This window comes from Leptonychotes weddellii, chromosome 6 (genome assembly GCF_054177405.1).
Source record: "Leptonychotes weddellii isolate Sample4059 chromosome 6, ASM5417740v2, whole genome shotgun sequence".
In the NCBI taxonomy this organism is placed as follows: Eukaryota; Metazoa; Chordata; class Mammalia; order Carnivora; family Phocidae; genus Leptonychotes; species Leptonychotes weddellii.
Window position 1 is genome coordinate 52,293,160 of NC_138374.1, and position 23,671 is coordinate 52,316,830.

General features: G+C 35.4%; 1 protein-coding gene and 1 non-coding gene across 3 annotated transcripts in view; both read left to right on the top strand.

Moving 5' to 3' along the window:
* The window catches only part of LOC102730702 (putative E3 ubiquitin-protein ligase HERC4), a 93,822-nt gene that overhangs the window by 24,829 nt on the left and 45,322 nt on the right, over positions 1–23,671 (top strand). For both annotated transcript variants that reach the window (XM_081824166.1, XM_081824167.1), the window contains exons 5-10: positions 13,022–13,098; positions 13,378–13,502; positions 14,485–14,544; positions 14,680–14,791; positions 15,290–15,479; positions 16,990–17,162. In XM_081824166.1, the coding sequence (XP_081680292.1) occupies positions 13,022–13,098; positions 13,378–13,502; positions 14,485–14,544; positions 14,680–14,791; positions 15,290–15,479; positions 16,990–17,162 (737 nt within the window). The remainder of the gene's footprint in view (positions 1–13,021; positions 13,099–13,377; positions 13,503–14,484; positions 14,545–14,679; positions 14,792–15,289; positions 15,480–16,989; positions 17,163–23,671) is intronic.
* LOC115938392 (5S ribosomal RNA) lies at positions 14,125–14,243 on the top strand. The gene has a single exon (XR_004073520.1). It is a non-coding gene; the product is annotated as a 5S ribosomal RNA (ribosomal RNA).

Below are 23,671 nucleotides of genomic sequence, written 5' to 3' on the forward strand. Positions count from 1 at the left end.
AAAAAAAAGATAAAATATGCTTTTAAAAATATATTTCCTTTATCATCCTAAACTATTCCTCAGAATTTTCTTCTTCATTTTACTGTGTCTGATTTCCTTAGGGATTTTTCTTTGAATTGTGAGGACTGGGGTCTGTCAAGATTTTATTCAGTGATGAGCATACTATGAAGGTTGATATTTGAAAAGGTCCATAACTTTTTATGAATGACCTTGAAGATTTTTTTATTTTTTTGGTAACTAAAAAGGGTATTCTCAGTTATGCTTTTATTTAGCAAAGGTCAGCAGATGATACTATTTTTTCTTGTTTTTGTTTCATTTTGTATTTAATATATGCCTTCATTTTCTTCCAGTCACTCTTAGGTTTAGAACGTGCATTTATTTTAGTAATACTGTTTTTGTGTACTTAGTGCCATGTTGGTATTTTATTATATTAGTTTCTTCCATGAAGAGCACTGTTAATAACATAACAAAGAGATTTTGTAATTTATTTATTTATTTATTTATTTTAGATTTTATTTATTTGATAGAGAGAGACACTGAGAGAGGGAACACAAGCAAGGGGAGTGAAAGGGAGAAGCAGGCTTCCCGCCAAGCAGGGAGCCCGATGTGGGGCTCGATCCCAGGACTCCGGGATCATGACCTGAGCTGAAGGCAGACGCTTAACGACTGAGCCACCCAGGCGCCCCAAGAGATTCTGTAATTTAAAGCAGCATGAATATTGTAAAGAATCATGTATTTCTGTTTGTAAAGTTTGGTCACTTAGGGGTGCATTTTGTTACCCTTGAAACTGTACCTTGAGATTATTTGCTTTCAAATGGGAAAGGAGATGGAATTTTAAAATTAGTTGTTTGGCTACAATTTAGTTTCATCAGAAGTTTGTCGATTCACAGTAGCCAATAGGTGTGAACAACTCGAGTGTCCCATCAACAGATGAATGGATAAAAAAATGTGGTATGTGCATGTAATTGAAAATTAGCCATAAAAAGGAATAAAATTTTGATACATGGTACAACATGGATGAACCTTGTAAATATTATGCTAAGTCAAAAGAGCCAGACACAAAAGGACAATATATCATAGGACTGCTCTTATATGAGGTACCTAGAACAGTTAAATGTATAGAGACAGAAAGAATAGTGGCTATCAGGGACTTGGGGAAGGGGAGAACGGAGGAGTTGTATAATGGGTACAGAATTTCTGATTGGATCTTTAGGTCTAAAATGAGTCTGTTATAGGCAGCATGTAGATGGGTCTTGGTTTTTTATCCATTCTGATACACTATGTCTTTTGATTAGAGCATTTAGTCCATTTACATTCAGAGTCATCATTGAAAGATACGAATTTAGTGCCATTGTGTTACCTATAAAGTTGGTGTTTCTGATGATGTTCTTCGTTCCTTTCTAGTTTTTGTTGCTTTTGGTTTTTTCCCCAGAGTCTCCCTTAATATTTCTTGCAAGGCTGGTTTAGTGGTCAATGAACTCCTTTAGTTTTTGTTTGTCTGGGAAACTCTTCATCTCTCCTCCTATTCTGAATGACAGCCTTGCAGAATAAAGCATTCTTGGCTGCATACTTTTCCCGTTCAGCACTTTAAATATATCCTGTCATTCTCTTCTGGCCTGCCAGGTTACTGTGGACAAATCTGCTGTGATCCTGATCTGTCTTCCCTTGTAGGTTAAGGACTTTTTTTTCCCGTGCTGCTTTCAGGATTCTTTCCTTGTCTGTGTATTTTGTGAATTTGACTGTGATATCTCTGGTGATGGCTGGCTTTTGTTGAATTTAATGAGAGTTCTCCATGCTTCTTGGATTTTAATGTCTGTGTCCTTCCCAGATTACTTAAGGGGAAATGTTCAGCTATAATTTGCTTAAATAAACCTTCTGCCTCTTTTTCTCTCTCTTCATCATTCTGGGAGTCCTATGATATGAATGTTATTAATGTTTTAATAAGTCACAGAGTTCCCTAAGTCTGCCTTTGTGATCCATCATCTTTGTTTCCCTCTTCTTTTCAGCTTTATTATTTTCCATAATTTTATTTTCAGTATCACTGATTCCTCTGCTTCGTCTATCCTCATTGTTACAGCATCCATTTGGGTTTGCATCTCATTTATAGCATTTTTAATTTCAGCTTGACTAGCTTTTAGCTCTTTTAGCTCTGCAGTAAAGGATTCTCTAGTGTCTTCTATGCTTTTTTCAAGTCCAGCTAATATCCTTATAATTGTTGTTTTAAATTCTAGTTCAGACATCTTACTTATATCTGTATTGATTAAATTCCTGGTCATCATTTCTTCCTGTTCTTCCTTTTGGGATGAATAAATAAAATAAAATAAATAAAGCAAAATAAAACAAAAATTTTAAATTTAAAAAAATAAAGGAAGCTAGGTGTGTTTTGGTCTGCTTGTTAAGAGAAGCTTGATAGACAAAGATAGAAAATTAAAAATTAAAAAATATGTAGATAATTTAAAAAATAAAAGAATTGCTCTTTCTGTATCCAAAAAAACAAAACCAGTATCACCTCGGGTGCCTGGGTGGCTCAGATGGTTGGGCGTCTGCCTTCGGCTCATGTCATGATCCCAGGGTCCTGGGATCGAGTCCCGCATCAGGCTCCCTGCTTCTTGGGAGCCTGCTTCTCCCTCTGCCTCTCTCTCTCTCTCTCATGAATAAATAAATAAAATCGTTTAAAAAAAAAAAAAAAACACCAGTATCCCCTCTACCAAATGCACTCCCAGCAGGGGGAACCGTTTCTCCCTGTGCAACCCAGGAGATCCTCAGCCTGCTCTGCCTGCTCCTGTGGCCCCGGCTGCTTCCCTCCCAGAGTGCTGCCAGGTAACCCTGGCTATGGCACTGACCTCCAAAACTTCAAACTCTGTGCTCTGCTGTTTATAAAAAACTGGCAGTATTGAAACCCTCTCCTTATTTCTAGTCAGTGGTTTTGGGGAACATTTCTCTTGTACAGTCCTCTGTGTGTTTTCACTCCTTCCCCCCCCCCAACCTCTTTCTCTCTCCCCTTGTCTCTCACTACCCACTCCACCACTAGGGCTCCCTGCCCTATGCCGTGCCAGGGGCCTTTTTCTCCCATGAATCAGTTCTCCACAGTTCCTACCTTCCATTGGTCATTTTTTCTGTTTATAGATGTGCAGTAAAATGGGAAATTTTATGTATATTTTACCACAAATTATATATATATGTGTGTGTCATATATATAATGGTTGATAATTATTTTGCACTATACTAAGGCTGTGTAGGATAAAAACTAGTTAAATGTGAATTTAAATTTTTTTAAGTTTTATTTATTTCAGAGAGAGAGAGAGTGTGGGGAGAAGCAGAGGGAAAGTCTTCAAACAGACTCCCTGCTGAGCACGGAGCCTGACACAGGGGTTGATCTCATGACCCATGAGATCATGACATAAGCCGAAACCAAGAGAGTCAGGTGTTCAACCAACTGAGCCACCCAGGCGCCCCATTTAAATGTGAATTTAATTTGCTCAGTCCCTTCAGAGGTGAAGCCCATGGCCCCCACCATAAATCACATTGTTAGCATAAACTATCTGATGTGGCCTCGAGGTCACAGGTAAACAAAAACATTCTTAACAGGATACTCCAGACTTTGGGATTATGCCCTTGGAGTTTGGTATAGGGCAGACCTTTCTTTAGAATGTATAAAGTTTGGACAACTGTGTTAGTGTTCTAGGGCTGCTGTAACAAAATAGCACAAACTGAGTAGCTTGAACAACACAAATTTATTGACTCAGTTCTGGAGGCTAGAAATCCAAGAAAAAGCAGGGTTTCTTCTTCTTTTTTTAAGATTTTATTTACTTATTTGAGAGAGAGCATGCACAAGCAGAGTTGGGTGGGGAGGGGCAGAGGGAGAGGGAGAAGCAGAGAGTCCAACGTGAGATCATGATCTGAGCCAAAAACACTTAGCCAACTGCGCCACCCAGGCACCCCAGGATTACTTTCTTCTGAGGGCTATAAGGGAGCCTCTGTTCCATGTGTCTCTCCTAGCCTCTGGTGGTTTGCTGGCAATCTTTGGCATTTCCTGGCTAGTAGATCATTGCCTTCATCTTCACATGGCATTCTCTCTCTCTGTGGATCTGTGTCCAGATTTATACCTTTTGACCCCTGTCACCCATCTTGTCCACCCTCCCACCCGCCTTACCTCTGGCAACTACCGATTTGTTCCCTATATCTATGAGCTTTTTTTTTTCCCTAAGATTCCACATGGAAGTAAGTGAGATCATACAGTATTTGCCTTTCTCTGACTTATTTCACTTATCCTAATACCTTCAAGGTTCATACATGTTGTAACAAATGGCAAGATTTCCTTCTTTTTTATGACTAAATAATATTCCTGTGTGTGTGTGTATCAGATTTTCTTTAACCATTCATCTATCGGTGGACACTTAGGTTGCTTCCATGTCTTAGGTATTGTAAATAATGCTGCAGGGAACATGGGGGTGCATATATATTCTCAAGTTTGTTTTTTTCATTTTCTTTGGATAAATACACAGAAGTAGAATTGCATGGTAGTTCTATTTTTAATTTTTTTAAGGAATTTTCATACCATTTTCTATAGTGGCTGTACTAATTTATATTCCCACCAACAGTGCACAAAGGTTCCCTTTACTCCACATTTTCACCAGCACTTGTTATTTCCTGTGTTTTTTATAGTAGCCAGTCTTACAGGTAATTTCTCAGTGTGGTTTTGATTTGCTTTTCTTTGATGATTAGTGATGTTGAGCACCTTTTCATGTACCTGTTGGTCATCTGTATGTCTTCCTTGGAGAAATGTTTATTCAGATCTTCCGTCCATTTTTAATCAGATTATTTGCCTTTTTGCTATTCAGTTTTATGAGTTCTTTATTTATTTTGGATATTAATCCCTTATCAAATATATCATTTGCAAATATTTTCTTCCATTCCACAGGTTGCCTTTTCATTTTGTTGATGGTTTCCTTTGCTGTGCAGAAGCTTTTTAGTTTTTCTTGTCTTTGCTTTTGGTGTCAAACCCAAAAAATCATCTCTAAGATTGATGTCAGCTACTGCCTATGTTTTCTTCCAGGAGTTCTGTGATTTCCGGTCATAACGTTCAAGTCTTTAATCCATTTTGAGTTAGTGTTTATGGGGTAAGATAGTTGTCCAATTTTATTCTTTTGCATATTGGCTGTCCAGGTTTTCCAACACCATCTATTAAAGAGATTGTCCTTTTCCCATTGTATATTCTTGGCTCCTTTGTCATAAATTGACCATATATTTGTGGTTTTATTTCTGGCTTCTCTATTCTGTTCCATTGATCTAAGTGTCTGTTTTTATGCCAATACCATACTGTTTTGATTATTAGAGCTTTGTAATATAGTTCAACCCTGCCCTAGCTCTTGGTTGTCTCTCAGACCTTTGTGATTGTCCAAGCAGTCTTTTATTTTTTGTGGCTCCCACTAATTGAGGGTGTGCCAAGGCCTGTGGGTGTCCCAAATGGGAGGATCTCAGGCAGCACCTAGATTCAGGCTGATTGGAAGCCAGACTCTCAGGCAGCAGCTTTTAAAGTATGCAAATATATACGGTCCTGTGGGACCACAAGTGAAAGTCCCACTAGCCACCAGAGAGCCTAGAGGGGTCCCCTGGGCAGCAGCCATGAAAATCAGGACACCAGACAATGGTCCAAGCTCCACTCCAGGAGATAGCAGTGACTTGTAGTAATGCAGAGGACAGGGCAAAGAAGGCATTTGCTAGCCTTAGTCCCCAGAGATCACCTTAGTAAATTGATAGATGTATGCTAAACCAGAAGCCTGCCTCTAAGGTCGAAGCTCCAGGACATGCAAGTAGGCCTTTTTCACAGAAAGACTGGGGGTGTATTTCAGTCTGCTGTTTGTGCTGTGACTGGGGGGTGGTAGCCAGCCAAGAACTGTCTCTTTGATTTTTACAGCCCATGGGAACCCGGTCCCAGGAATGCAAGTCCCGCAGTCCACCAGAACCAGGCAATCGGGGTATCCACTAGGTAGCAGCCACAAAAACCAGGGCCAGATGTGTCTACATTTCCCCTGAGGGGAAGTAATGGTGCTCTGGCGTGTGGCAGAGGGAGAGCACAGAGATAAGGCCCTCCTTCTGAGGTCTCTAGGGAGGATTACAGTAGGCCCTTAGACCTGTGTTTAATTAGAAGCCTGCCTGTCAGGCCACAGCTACAAAGATAAGCTAATGGGACTCTCACAGAAAGATTGGGCATCTTCATCTGTTGTCTCTTGCTGTACCTTAGGGGTGGTAGCTGTTTAAGAACTTTTTCTGTTGATTACAGTCCTGTGAGACCTGTGAGCATAAACCCCACTGGCCCCCAGAGCACCTAGAGGTGCTTCCTGGGCAGCAGCCACAAAAACTGGGATGCCAGACCAGGGTACAAGCTCCTCTCCGGGAGATACTGGCAAGCTGAAGTGAGGCAGAGGGAAGTACCATTTTTATAAATGTTTCATTTTTAACAAAGCAGAATTTACAAAATTGTTGTGAATTAGATATCTTTAGAAGAAGGACAAATAGTTCCCTTATATATCCAAAAAACAGAACATTAAAACAAAATTAAACATTATTCTAAACAGATAACCACAATAAATTTTTCTTCATCAGTTCATTCATTCCAGTGTAAGGTGTTCTAATAAGAAATTTCATAAAACAACTTAGCAACTTTAAAGAAATTATGAGTAATTCTAATGCAATCCACAGGTATGTTCTGAAAGTTTTCTGAGTTGTGTTTCCTCAGAAGCCTGTGCCTAAGTGTCTATTCTGTGAAGTATAAATGGTTTCATATACATAGTACAGTCCTTTTTGCATGCCTCTGAGATGTCCTTCTTTTTTGAAAACACAAACTCTGGCCTGTACCAGAGTTTATAGGAGAGACTTCAGGTAAGTATTAGAGTAAAATCAATAGATGACAGGCTTAAAATGACTGTGACTAGTCTATTGCTGATAACTGTAAAATGGAAAGATCTGAAGAGGGTTCATTATAGGAATAATATGGCTGACAGGGATATTTGGTTGTGTCTGTGGCATGCAAAACACATTTCTAAAGATGATTAAGCTTGTTCTTAAAGAAGACAGTGACTCTTAACATCTGATTCATAAATATAGAGGACTCTAACTTTTTATAGATGAAAAAATGTTGCGATATAACATGATAATCCTGAGACCTAATGTACCAGGAATAACACTAAGAATATCAAGTGAAGAGATTCAGTAAGTCAGACATCAGTATTTTTTATAAGACTTCATGCGTAAGTCTGAAATACATCCCATTTGCAAACCAAGGAGATAACTAGATGTGAATTAAAGCGGTAAGAATATACCACAAAATGTTTAAAATAACAGTTAAATAATAATTGAAAATAGGACCAGAACTTTGATAAATATAGGAAAATAAGAACAATTTCATAAGAGTTTTGAATAGTGTTTTACTTCATATTTAAACATATGGAAAACAAGGATATTGACAAATCCCCAGGGACTTCCCATAAGAGAAACAGTTTTTGAAACGTTTATATTAATTACATTTTACCATATAAATTTAACCTCGGGAAGATTAAGTATCTTTTCTGATTTGACAACTCTTCCCATGCAACTCTTGAAATAGTAACACATCAAACAAACCTGTATTTCTCGCATCTCTTCTTGTATAATAAAAGAACAACCTTTATAATTCTCCAAGGCCTGTCTGGAAAAACTCAAAGATACTTTCGTAAAAGGTATCTTAGAAGTTTTATTTTTCTATATTTAGGATATGATTTTGCAAATCATGTTCGTTTGCTAGAGCTGCCATAAAAAATACCACAAGCTGGGTGGCTTAGAGAACAGAAATTTATTTCCTCAAAGTTCTGGAGGCTAGAAGTCCATGATCAAGGTGTCATGTCAGGAATTTGGTTTCTTCTGAGGCCTCTCTCCTTGGCTAGCGATGGCTGCCTTTTTCTGTGTCCTCACATGGCCTTTTCTCTGTGTGTATGCATCACTGATGTCTTTTCCTCTTATAATAAGGACACCAGGTACCCTTACAGCTTCATTTTACCTTCATCACCTCTTTAAAGGCTCTGTCTGTAAATACAGTTATATTCTGAAATACTGGGGTTAAGACTTCAACATACGAATTTTGGGGAAACAATTGAATCCATAATAGGAAGGCAAAAATCAAAGAAATAGAGGAAATTTGAACTCTTTATTAAGATACAGCTATTAGATGGTAGAAACAGTACTTGGTTACCTATTTTATCAAAGGGACAGTAAAAGATTTCAAAATAAATGTAGAGGGTAATGAGATTGAAAAGAACTTTCAGCTCTTTCAAAACTGAGGAACATTTGGTTTTTTCCCCCGTTAAATAATGAAAGACAATAAAGTCAACAAAGTATCGAAGATTATTCTAATAAGACACAGAATTTTTGCTGTCCAGCAGATTACACAAAAAAGTAAAGAATAACATTTTATATCATAGGTGAAGGCATTAGTCATTAAACCATAGGAGCACACCCTTCAAAATTGAATGAAATTTGCTAAGATGTTAACACATTTTATAGCTTCTTTTCAGAGTCAAATATAAACCAAGGCAAATAAAATTCACTTGCTCCATTGTCTTCATTTATGTTCTTTCATATTCTAAAGCAAACAGACTTGCTTCAGGATGGTGGTGTTGTCTCAGAAGGTCCATGAAATCAAAATGGCTTTCGTATTAATACTAAGATGTTATCTTTGTTAACATGTAGTACGTTCATTATTGCTCATCTTTAAATGAGTCAGTATTTTAAAATTTTTGTAGTTTTAGGGGTGCTGGGTGACTCAGTTGGTCAAGCATCCAACTCTTGATTTTGGCTCAAGTCATGATCTCAGGGTCCTGGAATCGAGCCCTGCATTGGACTCCACACTCAGTGGGGAATCTACTTGAAGGTCCCCCTGCTGTTCCCCCAGCTCTGCGTGCTTCTCTCTCTAAAATAAATAAATCTTTAAAAAAAAAAAAAGGGGGGCACCTGGGTGGCTTAGTTGGTTAAGTGTCTGCTTTCTGCGCAGGTCCTGATCCCAGGGTCCTGGGATCGAACCTGTGTTGGGCTCCCTGCTCAGTGGGGAGCCTGCCTCTCCCTCTGCCACGCCCCCTGCTTGTATGGATGCTCTCTTTCTCTCTCTGGCAAATAAATAAAATCTTTATAAAAAAAGATTTTATTTATTGAGAGAGAGCACAAGCAGGGGGAGCGGCAGGCAGAGGGAGAAGCAGACTCCCCGCCGAGCAAGGAGCCCGATGTGGGACTCGATCCCAGGACCCCAGGGTCATGACCTGAGACGAAGGCAGACGCTTAATTGACTGAGCCACCCAGGAGTCCCTAAGATCTTAAAAAAAAAAAAAAAAAGAACACGTACATTGTTGTATCTCTGTCAGTACTGCTCCTAAATAGAAGTACAATTTACAGAATAGTAAGTAGCTCAGTAACACCTTTCAGCAATTCCTGAAGGATGCTTTAATCAGGGCTTAGTATTGGTAGGCAGGGAGCCCTGTTTCAAAGTCTTCACAATTTTTTCTTACAATGTAAAAAGTATTTTGTAAAGAGCAAGGAGAATGTGAAATAGCCCTCCTAGATATGACAATATGTACTATATAAAACTATAACAAATCAGATTATTGGTATATACATAGATATTCAGATCATTAGAATTTAATGGAAGGTCGGAGGAAGGGGAATTCCATGTAGGTATTGTATATAATATTTATATTATACTCTATATAAGTGTGTATATATATATACACACACCCTATATAAGGTATGTTATACTTTATATAAGAATATAATATTTTATAAGGTGTATATATAACTTACATTGTATATAAGTTTTATTTCAAATTCAAACTCTAGTTCCTTGGTAATTGTTCTTGGAGATATATATTCTCAAGGACTTTGAGAGAGCATTTTGGTAGAGTGTCAGTATTTTTTAGCATTGTGGTTATAGGTGGAAGAGGTAGTGCCTTTTCATAACTTTAAAACAAGGCATCACTAATCTGAGAAGGGAGAATTACTCAGCACATGAAAATTGGGGAGAAAAGGTCAGTTTAGATCCTAACCTGAGTTATATATATAACCTAATAGTTTATAACACTAAGGTATAAAGGATTAAAGAATTAAATGTTTAAAAGTTCTTAAGAAAATAATTCTCTGATTCAAACATGGGAAAAGCCTTGGGGCTCCTGGCTGCCTCAGTCGAAAGAGCACGTGACTCTTGGTATCGAGGTTGTGAGTTGGAGCCCCACGTTGGGTGGAGAGATTACTTTAAAAACACACACACACACACACACGAAATGGGAAAGCCTTTCTCAGCATTATGGCAACGAAAGTCTTTATAAAGGAAGAGATAAATACATTTGATTAAATGGAAAAACAAATCTTCTGTGAGTCAAAATTAAATATTTAAGAAAAATTGTAGCAAATACAGCCTAGGATTAATTAGCCTGAATATCCAGAGTGCTCATACATATTGGTGAGAAAAACAGGGAGACACCTAATAAATAAATTAGACAAACATTAACACACTTAATAGTTAAAGGAAATTAATGGAAATGCTCAAAGAGGAAATTCATGTTACTAAAACTCATGCAAAAATTATTACCCTCTTGGAGCACCTGGGTGGCTCAGTCAGTCTTGATTTTGGCTCAGGTCATGATCTCGGGGTTGTGAGATCAGCCCCGTGTGAGGCCCCACACTCGGCGGGGAGTCTGCTGAGATTCTCTCCCCCTCCTCCTGCTCATGCACTCTCTTTTTCTCTAAAATAAATAAATAAATCTTTAAGAAAAATTATTATTGGGGCGCCTGGGTGGCTCAGTCGGTTAAGTGTCTGCCTTTGGCTCAGGTCATGATCCCAGGGTTCTGGGATCGAGCCCCAGCGGAGAGCCTGCTTCTCCCTCTCCCTCTGCCTGCTGCTTTACCTGCTTGTGCTCTCTCTCTGTGTCAAATAAATAAAATATTTTTAAAAAGAAAGAAAAATTATTATCCTCTTTAGTATCAAAGAAATGCAAGTTTAAAAGGCAAGAGAAGAGCAAATAAATGGAAAAGATCAAGAGTTAATTTTTTCCTATTACAGGGTAACAAACTCTGTAGTTTGGGAAGCTAATGGGCCAGCTACAAGATGAGGAAGTAATGTTCGCATATCATCATTTTTCAACTCACAATGAATTAATAGTCTAAGCACTGAGCGTCAGTGGTTCCTAACATTGCAGAAAGGAACCCAGCCACACGTTATGTGCTTCCTGATAGAAGAACAGCCCCCACTACCACCTTGTAATAGTTTTGTTGAAACTATCAGACTTTAATTAAAGCCTTTCTAATTGTAAACACCACTGCACTCGGACCAGCCTAATTAAAGCCTTTCTAGATCCAACGACCAATTTACAGGAAGTACAGAAGACCAAGAAAAATGTGAGGAGAAACCTTAAGGATACAATTAGCAAAATTCAGTCTGCAAGAAGCTGTGTAAGACAGATAACTAGATTATGTAAACTTTTTGGAGTAGGATTAAAAGGAAATTAAGAAAAACAATTTTTGGTACCTTCCTCATATTCCCAAGAAACCTATTCATGTGCTGTACTCATCCTTCTTGATTATTTATAGAGAGCAGAATCACATTTTAGGGATAAATGAATAACATCCTGCTAAATCTTTTAAGGAAGCGAACAATTTCATTTAGATTTGTGAAAATGATGTAGAGAAAAGATTTTAAGTGGAATCATTATTTAATATTTTAGATTTACCCATTAATCTGTTCTTAAAAGTTATTTTTGATCTAGAGCATTCTTGGTACTTGTGAAAAATTTAGTCATGTTAATGTTCTGAATTCTGAGGTTTTTAGTATGTTCTAAGCTAGGTAAATATTACTTCATATTATATATTGATGTTAACGAATATTTAATGAGTTCTTTTGCAAATAAAACATTGTGCTTGGTAGTAAGGAATAATCAAGGAAATTAAGATGTGGTCCTTCCTTAAGAACGTATAATTCTGTAGCAGCCATGGTCACAAATAATACAAGGTAAAGAACTAGTAAACTAAAGGGTGGTGTGGGGGTCAGGAGTAGGATGACAGAAATGTATTATATTTGGAAATTATGAGCCTTAGGTTACAGTATTGGGCTTTAATGTTTTGGTATGTGATACCTCTAAGTACTCGCCAAGCAGTACTCTCCCCCACTCCCCGCAGTACTTTTGATAATACTCTTTCCATTTTGAGAAGCAAAAAAAAAAGAAAGGAAGAGGCATCAAATATCTTTTTGAAAAAGAACTTAATTTTACTGCTACTAAATTTGCTTATTAATTTTTTTGAACTGGATTTTTTTTTTTTTAAGGTTTCTTTTTTTGAGAGAAAGGGGGTTGGGGGGAGGTGCAGAGGGAGAGTCTTAAGAAGACTCCCACTGAGAGCAGAGCACAGAGCCTGACATAGGGCTCGAGATCACAACCTGAACTGAAACCTAGAGTTGGAGCTTAACTGACTGTGCCACCCAGGCAGTGGATTTGGGTTTTATTGATAAAATAGTTGCCAATGAAGAGCTGTGTGTGTCATCTTATTTTTGTACAGCTATATTAAATGAAAATAATTTTGCATTATCAAGTATTTTACTCAAGAAGTTTTAACATTTGTTACCATTCTTTTAAAAAAATGAATATTCTTTATTTTCTTCTGAGCTCTCTTTTATACGCTTCATTCACTTTTACATCATCTTCAGTTTAAAGTAAAATATATTGAAATAAAAAAGACATAGACTAGAAAACAGCACCTTTTTGTGTAAGCCAGAAGAAAGACTTGGCAAACTTACCAAGTGCTGTTTATGCTTATGGAATTATTCAATGTGTGTCACTTGGTCAATCTCATTTCCATAGTAATCAAAATATTCCAAGTCATTTTATATCATTGAATGCTGAATGGGAGGTTTAATTGAGTTAGATTATTAAGAGAAAATCCAGTAGCATATTTGATGCTCTGAAAATGTCATATAAATCTTAAATTTATTTACATCTTATTTTTATTACAGATTCTGAAGAATATTTCTGTGTGAAAAGAATTTTCTCAGGGGGAGATCAAAGCTTTTCACATTATTCTAATCGCCAGGTAATAGTAGTCATACAAATAATTACTGAGCTCAAATAACTTTGAAGAATTTTTAAAGCCCATATTAATTAATGTTCTTTGTATGTTACAAAGTAATTGCCTTAAATTTTTTTGCCCCCAAGTCTACAGAATTTTTCTGATCTAGTTGATAAGTATTGTTTCAGGTATTTAGTAGAGATATACTCTGTTAAAAAAAACCTAAATACATAGTGGAAACATGTCTTGGTATAAGTTACATATATATCTTCTCTCTGGCTAATCTACTTATTTTAAATTTAGAACTGTGGACCACCAGATGACTTTAGATGTCCTGATCCTTCAAAGCAGATCTGGACTCTGAATGAAGCTCTAATTCAAAAATGGCTGAGCTACCCCTCTGGAAGGTTGCCTGTGGAGATAGCCAAGTAAGAAAAACATTTTACCTACACAACACAAACACAACCTTTTACCTCCATGGTAGTGCTATCTGGTACTTAGAAGTTTTTATTTTAATAAATATTTTATTAATATCACTCACCAAAAAAAAAAAATCATAAGTTTAAATGTCTAGAATTTCTATAATAATGGATATTTTAAGAGATCTCATTTGAATTTATATATGTTGTAATTCTTTCATATCCATAATATTAAATGATAACTTAAAATATTAAACACAATGACTTTAGGATTGGGTTTAAAATAATGTTACTTCTAGCTTCCTAGTGTTCACTGTCTTTTAACTTTTATACTCCCTAAAAGACTTAAGTATTAAATCTTTCTTGAATATTTTGCTTATAGATGAACTTGTTTAGTAGTTAGAGTTTTCTGTTACTGCAGGTAGCATTGGTTTTGGGGATGAGGGACTGTATCCGAGAAGCTGTTTTTTAATGATAGATTGTTTTCCCAAATTAAAATTTTTCGTAAAAGCCGAAGAGTGGACTTCAAAAAAAATAACATCCTTCATTAGATTTACCATCATGTGTAGTTAAGAAAATTAAATGTATATGTTTATGTAAAAAAAAATTTTTTTAACAACATCAGATTTGTGTCTGTGGTCATACCACCCTGAATGCCCCTGATCTCATTTGATTTCGGAAGCTAAGCAGGGTCGGGCCTGGTTAGTACTTGGATGGGAGACCGCCTGGGAATACCGGGTGCTGTAGGCTTTAAAAAAAAAAGAAAGAACGAACATAGGATTTGTCTGATGAATTTGAGAAAGTCTAGGGTAAGCTGTATTACTTTAATCCTTAGTAATTTAGTAATTTATAAAATTTTGATTTATACTGGTTGAGTATTGGTTAGAGGAGTGATCTGTGGCATTAAATATTATATTAAATATTTTGATTAAAAAAAGTGAACAGTAGATTTCTCATTTTGTGATTTGGGGATTTTTAACTCTCTTTTTAGTGAAATAGATGGAACGTTTTCTTCCTCTGGTTGTCTAAATGGAAGTTTTCTAGCTGTTAGGTAAGTGGTAATTCTTTGGTATACGGAATTTTTAAAATCTATTGTATTAAGTAATATATTAAATAAGTGAAATAACTTTAAGGCTTTATTATTTTCCTTCTCTCTCTCTTCTTTTTCTGTTTTTTTCTTTTATAGCAATGATGATCACTATAGAACAGGCACCAAATTTTCAGGGGTTGATATGAATGCTGCTAGGCTTTTATTCCACAAACTTATACAACCTGATCATCCTCAGATATCTCAGCAGGTTTGTTCTTAAAGTATTTTATATTTGTGTTATGTAGCCCGTTGAACTTTATATTCCATGTTATTTTGTCTATTTATAGCCTAATTAACTTTATAGTTTCAAATGTTTCATTGTGATGTGGTTTCTCTGATTTTTTATGTAAGCTAATATAAGAATTAAAATAAGGTTTTATTTTAAAGAATTTACGGTTTAGCTATCAAATATCTGTAAATCTCTCCAGATGTTTGAGTAGACCTTTAATACTTAACATTACCGTGTTGGTTTATATAGGTATAGCTATAGAGAGTTTAAATTGAGACTTACACACAAGATTTTTAAAATGCTCTTAGCAATGCTTAGGCATTAATTTACACTGTGCTTCAAAGTACATTCGTTGATTCATTGTAAGATACATTTTTTTCACCATTTCATGTTTGCTGTGTTTATGATTTTTCTTCTTCTTTTTGGAAAGTACATTCATTTTAAATAAAGTAGGTTTTACTTTTTGTCAAAATATAGGTGGCAGCTAGTTTGGAAAAGAATCTTATTCCTAAACTGACTAGCTCCTTACCTGATGTTGAAGCATTGAGGTTTTATCTTACTCTACCAGAATGCCCCCTGATGAGTGATTCCAACAGTTTCACAACAATAGCAATTCCCTTTGGTACAGCTCTTGTGAACCTAGAAAAGGCACCATTGAAAGTACTTGGTAAGAATTTTAGTCTTTTTTTCTTTCGTAACTTTTTCTCTTTAAATGAAAATGCTAATAAGTTTTTAATTTTTTTTGCTGTCTGAAATTTTGCTACCCTGCTTATTTGACAGTATCTTACAGAAGAATAAACCTGTTTTTCTTTTATTGCTTTTTTCTAGTCATGCTGGTTGTTAGAGGCAAAGCATGTTAAATATTAAAATTTTAATCAAACACAACAGCAGAGACCATATCAGGAAAGATAACAACTATTTTCTGTATTCCCCTCCCTCATCCCCTTGGTCTTGCTTATTAAAGAAGTAAAGGTGGAGGAACAATTAAAACTGAACAAACATGGGTATTAAATCCTCTTATGAACTCTTGTTAACTCTTTGCCTTGTATATCTCTCACTTGCTAATTTCCCCTGTTTGATATTATTTCTCTCCATGTAGAAGAGATTCTACCACTAATCTGATTTTATTGTTCTGTCTCTGTCTACTGTAATTTTTTGGCCTAAACTTTTCTCACTTTAATTTTTCAATTTGTATGGATTTCATCTCTGTCTCCTGGCCATTATAGTTTGTTTGCTACATTTAACCCAATAGAATGGGTTCCTGATAGAATTTATAGGTTTGTGAAGCTAAGATATATAGAAGTCATAAAATCAGTACAAAAAGTTTTAGGCTGAGAGTGAGCAGAGAGAAGTAGTAAGCAAAGAGTAGAATCCTCAATTCTGAGATAATTAAGTGAATAAGAGTGAAGCAGGGACTCACAAGAGTATTGCTTCCATGTTGTCAAAGTTTTCGTATTTCTGCCTGCTTCATAAGATTATGGTATTTGTAGTTAATAACTACAAACAAATAGTGATTGTGGGGAAGAACAGACATGTTAATACTTTACATTGTTCTCAGTATCCAATTTTTAGGATTACCTTGCATTTTAAAGGTGGTACTTCACAATATTTCAACTTTATGTTAAGTTGAAAGATATAACTTGGAAAGATCCCTAAATATTGGGATTTTAGAATCTTTAAAAATTAAAATTCTAATTTTCAAAGCACTTTTTTTAAAAAAAAGATGTGGTGTGGTTTTTTTTAAGTTTATTGTTTTTAGTAATCTGTACATCCAACATGGTTCTCAAACTCCTGACCCTGAGATCAAGAGTCACATGCTCTTCCTGTTGAGCTAGCCAGGTGAGCTACCCCACCCCCAAAGCACTTTTTAGTAACCGATTTAATGTTAGATATAGTAGTGAGTTTTTAACATAATGTAGGAAGCCAAGAAATAAATTCAGTAGACCTTTCTTTATTTTTGCCTCTGAGAGCTTTTAGAACAGCATTCTTTAACTTGAGAGAAGGATGGTGTCTGTAAACCCTAGAAATGTTACATAAAATACTGTGTTATATGGATCTTCCTGGGATTTTGAAAGGGTTAAGACTACTGCTTTTAGAAGAAAAGTCTTGTATGATTTTGAAAACTGTGATTAAAAAAAAAAATTCATTTTATTTGTATGTTCACCCTTTAATAACAGAAAACTGGTGGTCAGTACTTGAACCTCCACTATTCCTCAAGATTGTAGAACTTTTTAAGGAAGTTGTGGTACATCTTTTGAAACTCTACAAGATCGGCATTCCCCCTTCTGAAAGAAGAATTTTCAACAATTTTCTTCATACTGCATTAAAGGTTTTAGAAATATTGCATAGGGTATGTCCAATAGTTCTTTTATTTTCCTTGTTGCTGCCTAACAGGTTGATGATATTTATTTTAACATTAATATTATAGATTTAGGTTAGCATAAGAGATATAGATTACAGATATTTAGAAGAGTTATCTAAATTTTTCTTAAAAAAATAATACTTCGGAGTTTTGGTCTTACTTGACTTTGTTAGGCATTTGTAGGTAACTTGTCTGTAGTTGGGCAGAACAATAGCATACTAATGAATTAGAATTCTTACATTTCCTTGTGAAGAACATAATTTGTTAGTTTAAATATGATTTTTGTTATTTATAAGTGGTTATTATATGAGAGAGATTGTATCCTAGTTGTGATTATGAATATTTAAACTCAAGTTCTTTTGTTATTGGGTACTAATGGTTTCAATCAAAGTAGAACATTCCACTTGAAACAAACGACTAACTTGAAATTGGAACCATATATAATTCATTAATTTGCCTATTGTTCTTTCCTGCCCTTCTTCCCAGTGTAAGAAATAGTACCCTTTACACTTGTAGCAGTTCAAAGTTATATGAAGAAGTAGAGTCTCAGCTGTTTCATTAAAGATGGATTTGAGACATCCCTGACAGCTGGTAGGTATATCTCTGTTATGCCATTTGGTATTCTTGAGAAGCTATTTTGGGAGACATGACCTAAGGGAGAAGCATATGTTTCTTATCTCTAGAATCACTAAAAAACCCATTCGAACCTTTAATCTTTAGTTTCCTCTCCTTACTTAGCTTCTTTAGCATTTTCAGACCCTTCTTGCCTAGTACTAAGGTAAATGTTAAGGGATAAAAGAGATAATCCTTCTTATTCTTTTAGTGAGGTTCCTGGGTATTTCCTCAGTTAAACTTCTTGAATTTACTTTTTTCTTTGGTATTGAGTATGTTCAAGATTCCTAGTAAAATAGTCATTTCTCTTATTATAATTGAAGAGATGATTGCAATTTCTTTCCATGGGGAAACAAGTCATTCTGTCTTTTGCCTTTCCCAAAACAAGGCTTTCTTGCAGAATTTTAGGGTTAATTGGATTCTGCAATAAACTGCTGTTAAGATCCTCTGTCTTCATAGGATGAGTCTCTACTTTTCTGTATGCCTTTTGTCTAGGATTCAGGAGATTAATTAGATTTTTTTTCTTTCCTCTGGACTCTGTTTTCCTGTTACTTCAGTGAACCATCCTTTGTCAGCTGGACCCTATTGCCAAATAATTATTCACTCTCTCACTTCTTTATCTGCTTGTCTTTATTACTCCTTTAAAAAATAATTGTTTCCTTAGCTGTATCTTTTACCACAAGTTAAAGGGAAGGTGGGACAAGGAGGGGAAATTGAACTTTTTTTTCGTAAAGACAACTTGAGCAAGTAACTTAAGCTCTTTGCCTAGCTCAGAAGCCTCAACTTGTACTGAGGTGTAGAACCCTATGGGGCTCCGTCTCCAGAGACCTTTTTGATGGAGCCATGCTAGATACTAGGATCTGATGTTCTTGCTGGCTAAAAGGGAAGAGGAAATTTTAACAGTGGCCAAGATTAGAACCTCCCTTGTACATTAATTCATGTGAGCACTTTTTAACAGTGGCCAAGATTAGAACCTCCCTTGTACATTAATTCATGTGAGCACTTGACATATAGTCTTCATTTAACTTCTTAAACTCTGTATAGTTTATATCTTGCCCCCTAATCTAAATGTCAAAGGTCAGACACCAGTAAATAACAGAGTTGAAATACAAATACAAATCTACTTCCAAAGTCCCTGCCATTTTTAATGTACTTCTCTTAGTGAGTGTGGTAATAGAACATGTTTAGAAAGGGGTTTGTTTTTATTTTATGCCCCTAGATCTAGAGGTTCATACTTACATAATTGCAGATAGCATTTTATTGTTAAAAGACCATTTTTGCTGCTTCCTATCAGTGTAATTTTGAACAAGTCTTTCTCTTTATCATATATGTAAGTGGAGAATTAATTATCTATAAAAAAAGGATTAAAATACTGGCCTTGATAGTTTCCCAGGATTCATGTATTATTCAAATTATATAATATATGTAATTCTACATTCATAAGGCACTGATTTTGTTACCACCACTACCACCATTTGGATGGGAAACGGCTACTTTCAATTTGATTTATTGGGTTATGAGGAAACTGGGTTGTTGTTTGAAGTTGTTACATACTCAAAAGCAGAATGATAATGTTATTAATGTCTGAAGCATCTCTTACTGGGAGTCCTTAGGGCAATCACTTATCTTTCTCCTACTCCTTACTTTGAAGAAAACTTTGCTTGGTCTTAATCTGCCATAAATAGATATTTGTGGATATTTGATTTATTTTCATTTTTAGTGAAACCCAAGTTGCTTATCAGAAACTTGTATTTTCGAAGACACCTTCTGTATGACAACTGTGAATATATTCCTTCTCTCTGCTCCATGGTTGAAAATTAGAAGTTTCCTCAATGATTGCCTTCTTGACCTACTGGTCAAGGATTAGGAACTAGAGAATTGGACTGTGTGTTTACTAATCATTTCAGGATATGTGGATGACTGGTTCCTCCCTTATGTCATGTCCTTTCAAAAGCTTTTAAGTTAAAAATCACTCCCAGTGTTCCAAATGGTATTATAAGAAAGATAGCTTTGGTACTTGCTGTCAGGAATGGATATATTACCAGATAATGAGTTTATTGGCAAGTCGTTCAGTTATTGAGTAGTTTTTGAGTTTTGACACAGTACATTGTAGAGATACTGAGATGCTGAAAGAGAAGACTGACTTGGTCTCTCTTGCCTAATTGCTACATATCATGCTAATCTTCTAAATCAGTGATTTTCAAAAAAAAATTTTTTTTGGTAAAGAACCCCTAAATAAACCAGATAAGGCACACATATATATTTAACATATACTACCTCTGAACTGAGGTTTATAAACCAGAATACTAAACAGTAATGAAAATGTGAAATAAAAGTGTTATGATCAAACATATATAGATTTTATTTTGTATATTTTAAGCAATAATACTAATGTATAGGTTGTTTTGAACTTGTGATTTCTTTTTTATTCATTTCACAAATATTTACTGAGTGCCTACTATGTTCTTATCATTGTATTAGACATTAGGGATGCAGTGATAAAGAAAAGATGTGATTTCTGCCCTTGTTGAGATTATAAATGTAGAGCAGTTATATACATACAAATAAATAAGCATTTGTGTTATAAAGCATGGTAAGTGCAAGATTAAGGAAAATTAAGGGTGCTGTGAGAACACATAAGAGGGCTCATACTCTGAAGAATAAATGAAGGCTTCCTGGACAAAATAATGTCAATGTTATCTACCATACAAATGTATTTATATATATATATTTTAAAACTGTTGATTTTATATGTAAATATATATATGTATGAGGTCTTTTAGATCAGTCTTCTTGTTCAGTCTCCTAATTTCCCTGTTTTTAAAAGCAGTGTTAACTGATTTTCTCTTCAGTTGTTAAATCATTGTGACTAAGTATCAGCCATAATTTCCCCCCTAGTGTAAATTTGATATTTGGCTGTTTTTCAACCAGAACTGGTTTCTGAATTGTTTTTTATTCTAAAATAGCACTTCTTTTCAAAAACAGATCTACCTGCAGGATATACAAACTGCAAACATTCGTTGCTATTGGTGAAGGAAACTACAGTTTACCTTTTAAAATCTAAAATATTTAAGATAAAAATATATATTGGTCAGTGAGATGTGAAGCATTTTGTACAGGACTCACTAAATTTTAGAGTCCAATGTGATTAAAAGTTGGTGTGTATGTTTATAAACATAAATATTAGAGAGGGAAAGGCCAAAGAGTTTTTTGTGTAATTATTGTGTATGTTTTATTTATTAGTAGACAGAGCTTGGCAAAAGATGCTAGGGCAAGGGCCTGCAAATTTTACCTGTAAAGGGCGAGGTAGTAATATTTTATACTTTACAAGCCATATGGTTTCTCTTGAAATTACTCAACTTCAAAAAAAAAAAAAAAAAAGTTCTCAACTCTGCTGCAGAGTGTATGTAGATGGATGGGCATGGCTACTTTCCAGTAAATTATTTACCAAAACAGTCTGTGGGCAGGATTTCACTCACAGGCTATAGTTTGCTGACCCCTGCTCTAAGATGAAGGTTTTGATCTCCATATATAAATTAAATATCTTTGTTTTGTTTGAAAGCCAGGAATAGTGGTTTTACTCTGGTCAGTTTCTCCCAAATGTGTTTCCTGACCACAGATATAAATTTAATCAAACAGTGAAAAAAAGAGCTCAGAGTGCTTTTGTCACCAAATAGAGGGATTAAAAGTATCAACTTTGAAATGACAGCAGCATTATTTTTTTTTAAAGATTATTTATTTATCTGAGAGAGTACGCATGCACGTGCTAGCGCACAGTGGGGAGAGTGGGGAAGGAAAAGGAAAGGGAGAGAATCTCAAGCAAGACTCCCCACTGAATGTAGAGCCCAGTGTGGGCCTTGGTTCCATGACCCTGAAATCATGACCTAAGCCAAAATCAAGAGTCGGATATGAACACATCATTATTAACATGTGCTTCTTAAACTGGGTTATTTGTTCCCTTAAGAGTAGACCACAGGATCAAGCATTGGTTGTACTTGATGACAGTTTTATTTATTTAAAAAAATTCTTTAAAGTTTATTTATTGGGGTACCTGTGTGGCTCAGTCGGTTAAGTGGCTGCCTTTGGCTCTGGTCATGATCCCAGATAAGGCACACATATATACTTAACATAAACTACCTCTGAACTGAGGTTTATAAACCAGAACACTAAACAGTAATGAAAATGTGAAATAAAAGTGTTACGATCAAACAAATAGATTTTATTTTGTATATTTTAGGCAGTAATACTAATGTATCCCTCTGCGTGCTGCTCCCCTTGTTTGTGCTTGCTCTCTCCTCCCACCCTTTGTCAAATGAATAAAATCTTTTAAAAATAATAATAAAACAAAGCTTACTGATTTATTTTTAAGTAATCTCTGCACCCAGTGTGGGGCTCAGACTCATGACCCCAGGATTGAGAGTCACATACTCTTCTGACTTAGCCAGCTTTTAAACATTAACAGAAAGAAAAAAATGTTTCTGTATATATTCTAAATATATGTTGCACACATTTATTTATGCAAATAGTCATATATTCATATGTATTCATATATATATGAACATATATTGAATAAAATTGTCATATAGCGAATTAAGAATGCATTTTTTTTAAAGATTTTATTTATTAGAGAGCATGCGCATGTGCATGGGGAGGGGCAAAGGGAGAGAATCTCAAGCAGACTCCCCACTAACCACGGAGCCCCACTCAGGCTGCATTTCACGACCCTGAGATCATGACTTGAGCCAAAATCAAGAGTCAGCGCTTAACTGACTTAGCCACCTAAGTGCCCCAAAAATGCATGTTTATTAAGAAAAAGTGCATGTGTATTACAGAGGCCTGTGTTAGATTTCTGGCTCTTAGCTATGTGACCTTGGTTAAGATTCTTGAACTCTAAGCCTTAGTATATTCATCTATATGATAATAATAGCATCTATTTCATAGGGTTGTTTTAAAAATTAAATGAGGTAATGTACATGACGTCTATTTAGTAAGTGGTCCATAATGTTGTTATATTTGTGGAACATAACATCTGGGTGGATTTTAAGGTAAAATTTGCATTTCAGTGAAAATGTTAAGTGTCGTTAGAAGCACGAACTATATAGATATATATGGATATATATGGATATATATCTGTTACTCATTTTATTTGTCCATTCATTCATCTCATGGTTATAGAGCACCTGTTTGGACACAAGCACTGTCTCATAGATTTATACCTCTACTAAATGATTTCTTTTGTTCCTTTCCGAATGCTGCTTAGTTGGTTTAATTATTTTTTTAAATTATAAACAACTAGTTTTGTTACATTCTATAGGATATTTAGCTAGTTTTATTTAGTTTGTATGTTAGATCAGATTGTTTCTTTTGATGTCCTATTTTCTTCTCCTAAATGTGGCATCTTTCTTAGTGGTCTGTATTTGGCCCTTTTTGTTTTACTTTCTACCTCTGTCTCACCTCCTGCCACAGCTTTGTCTCCTTTAAGGAAAATGTTCTCAGTTACGTGTTTTAGGCAAACCTTTCTCTTGCCATCATTTTAAAATAAAAAATGATTTAAAACCAATTTTCTCATCCTTCCCAGCTCTCCTCTCCTACCAAAACTGTCATCTTTTCCTGACTTATCCTTGTTTGTGTTGCCAGCATTTGTTCTTCAGTTCTTCGTGCTTGAATTTTGAAGTTGGCTTTGATCTTTTCTGTATCAGTTACCTACCACAGCCTCTGCATTCTTTCTTATTATCTAGAAATCTTGAGTCTTTAATATCTTGATTTATTTCCCTACCACTAGCCTCTGTACTTATTTTTGACTATATTTCACATCATCAACAGAAAATTTTAATAAAATATCACTGATTCTATCAATTTATTGACTCCAAAACCTAATTTCCCTC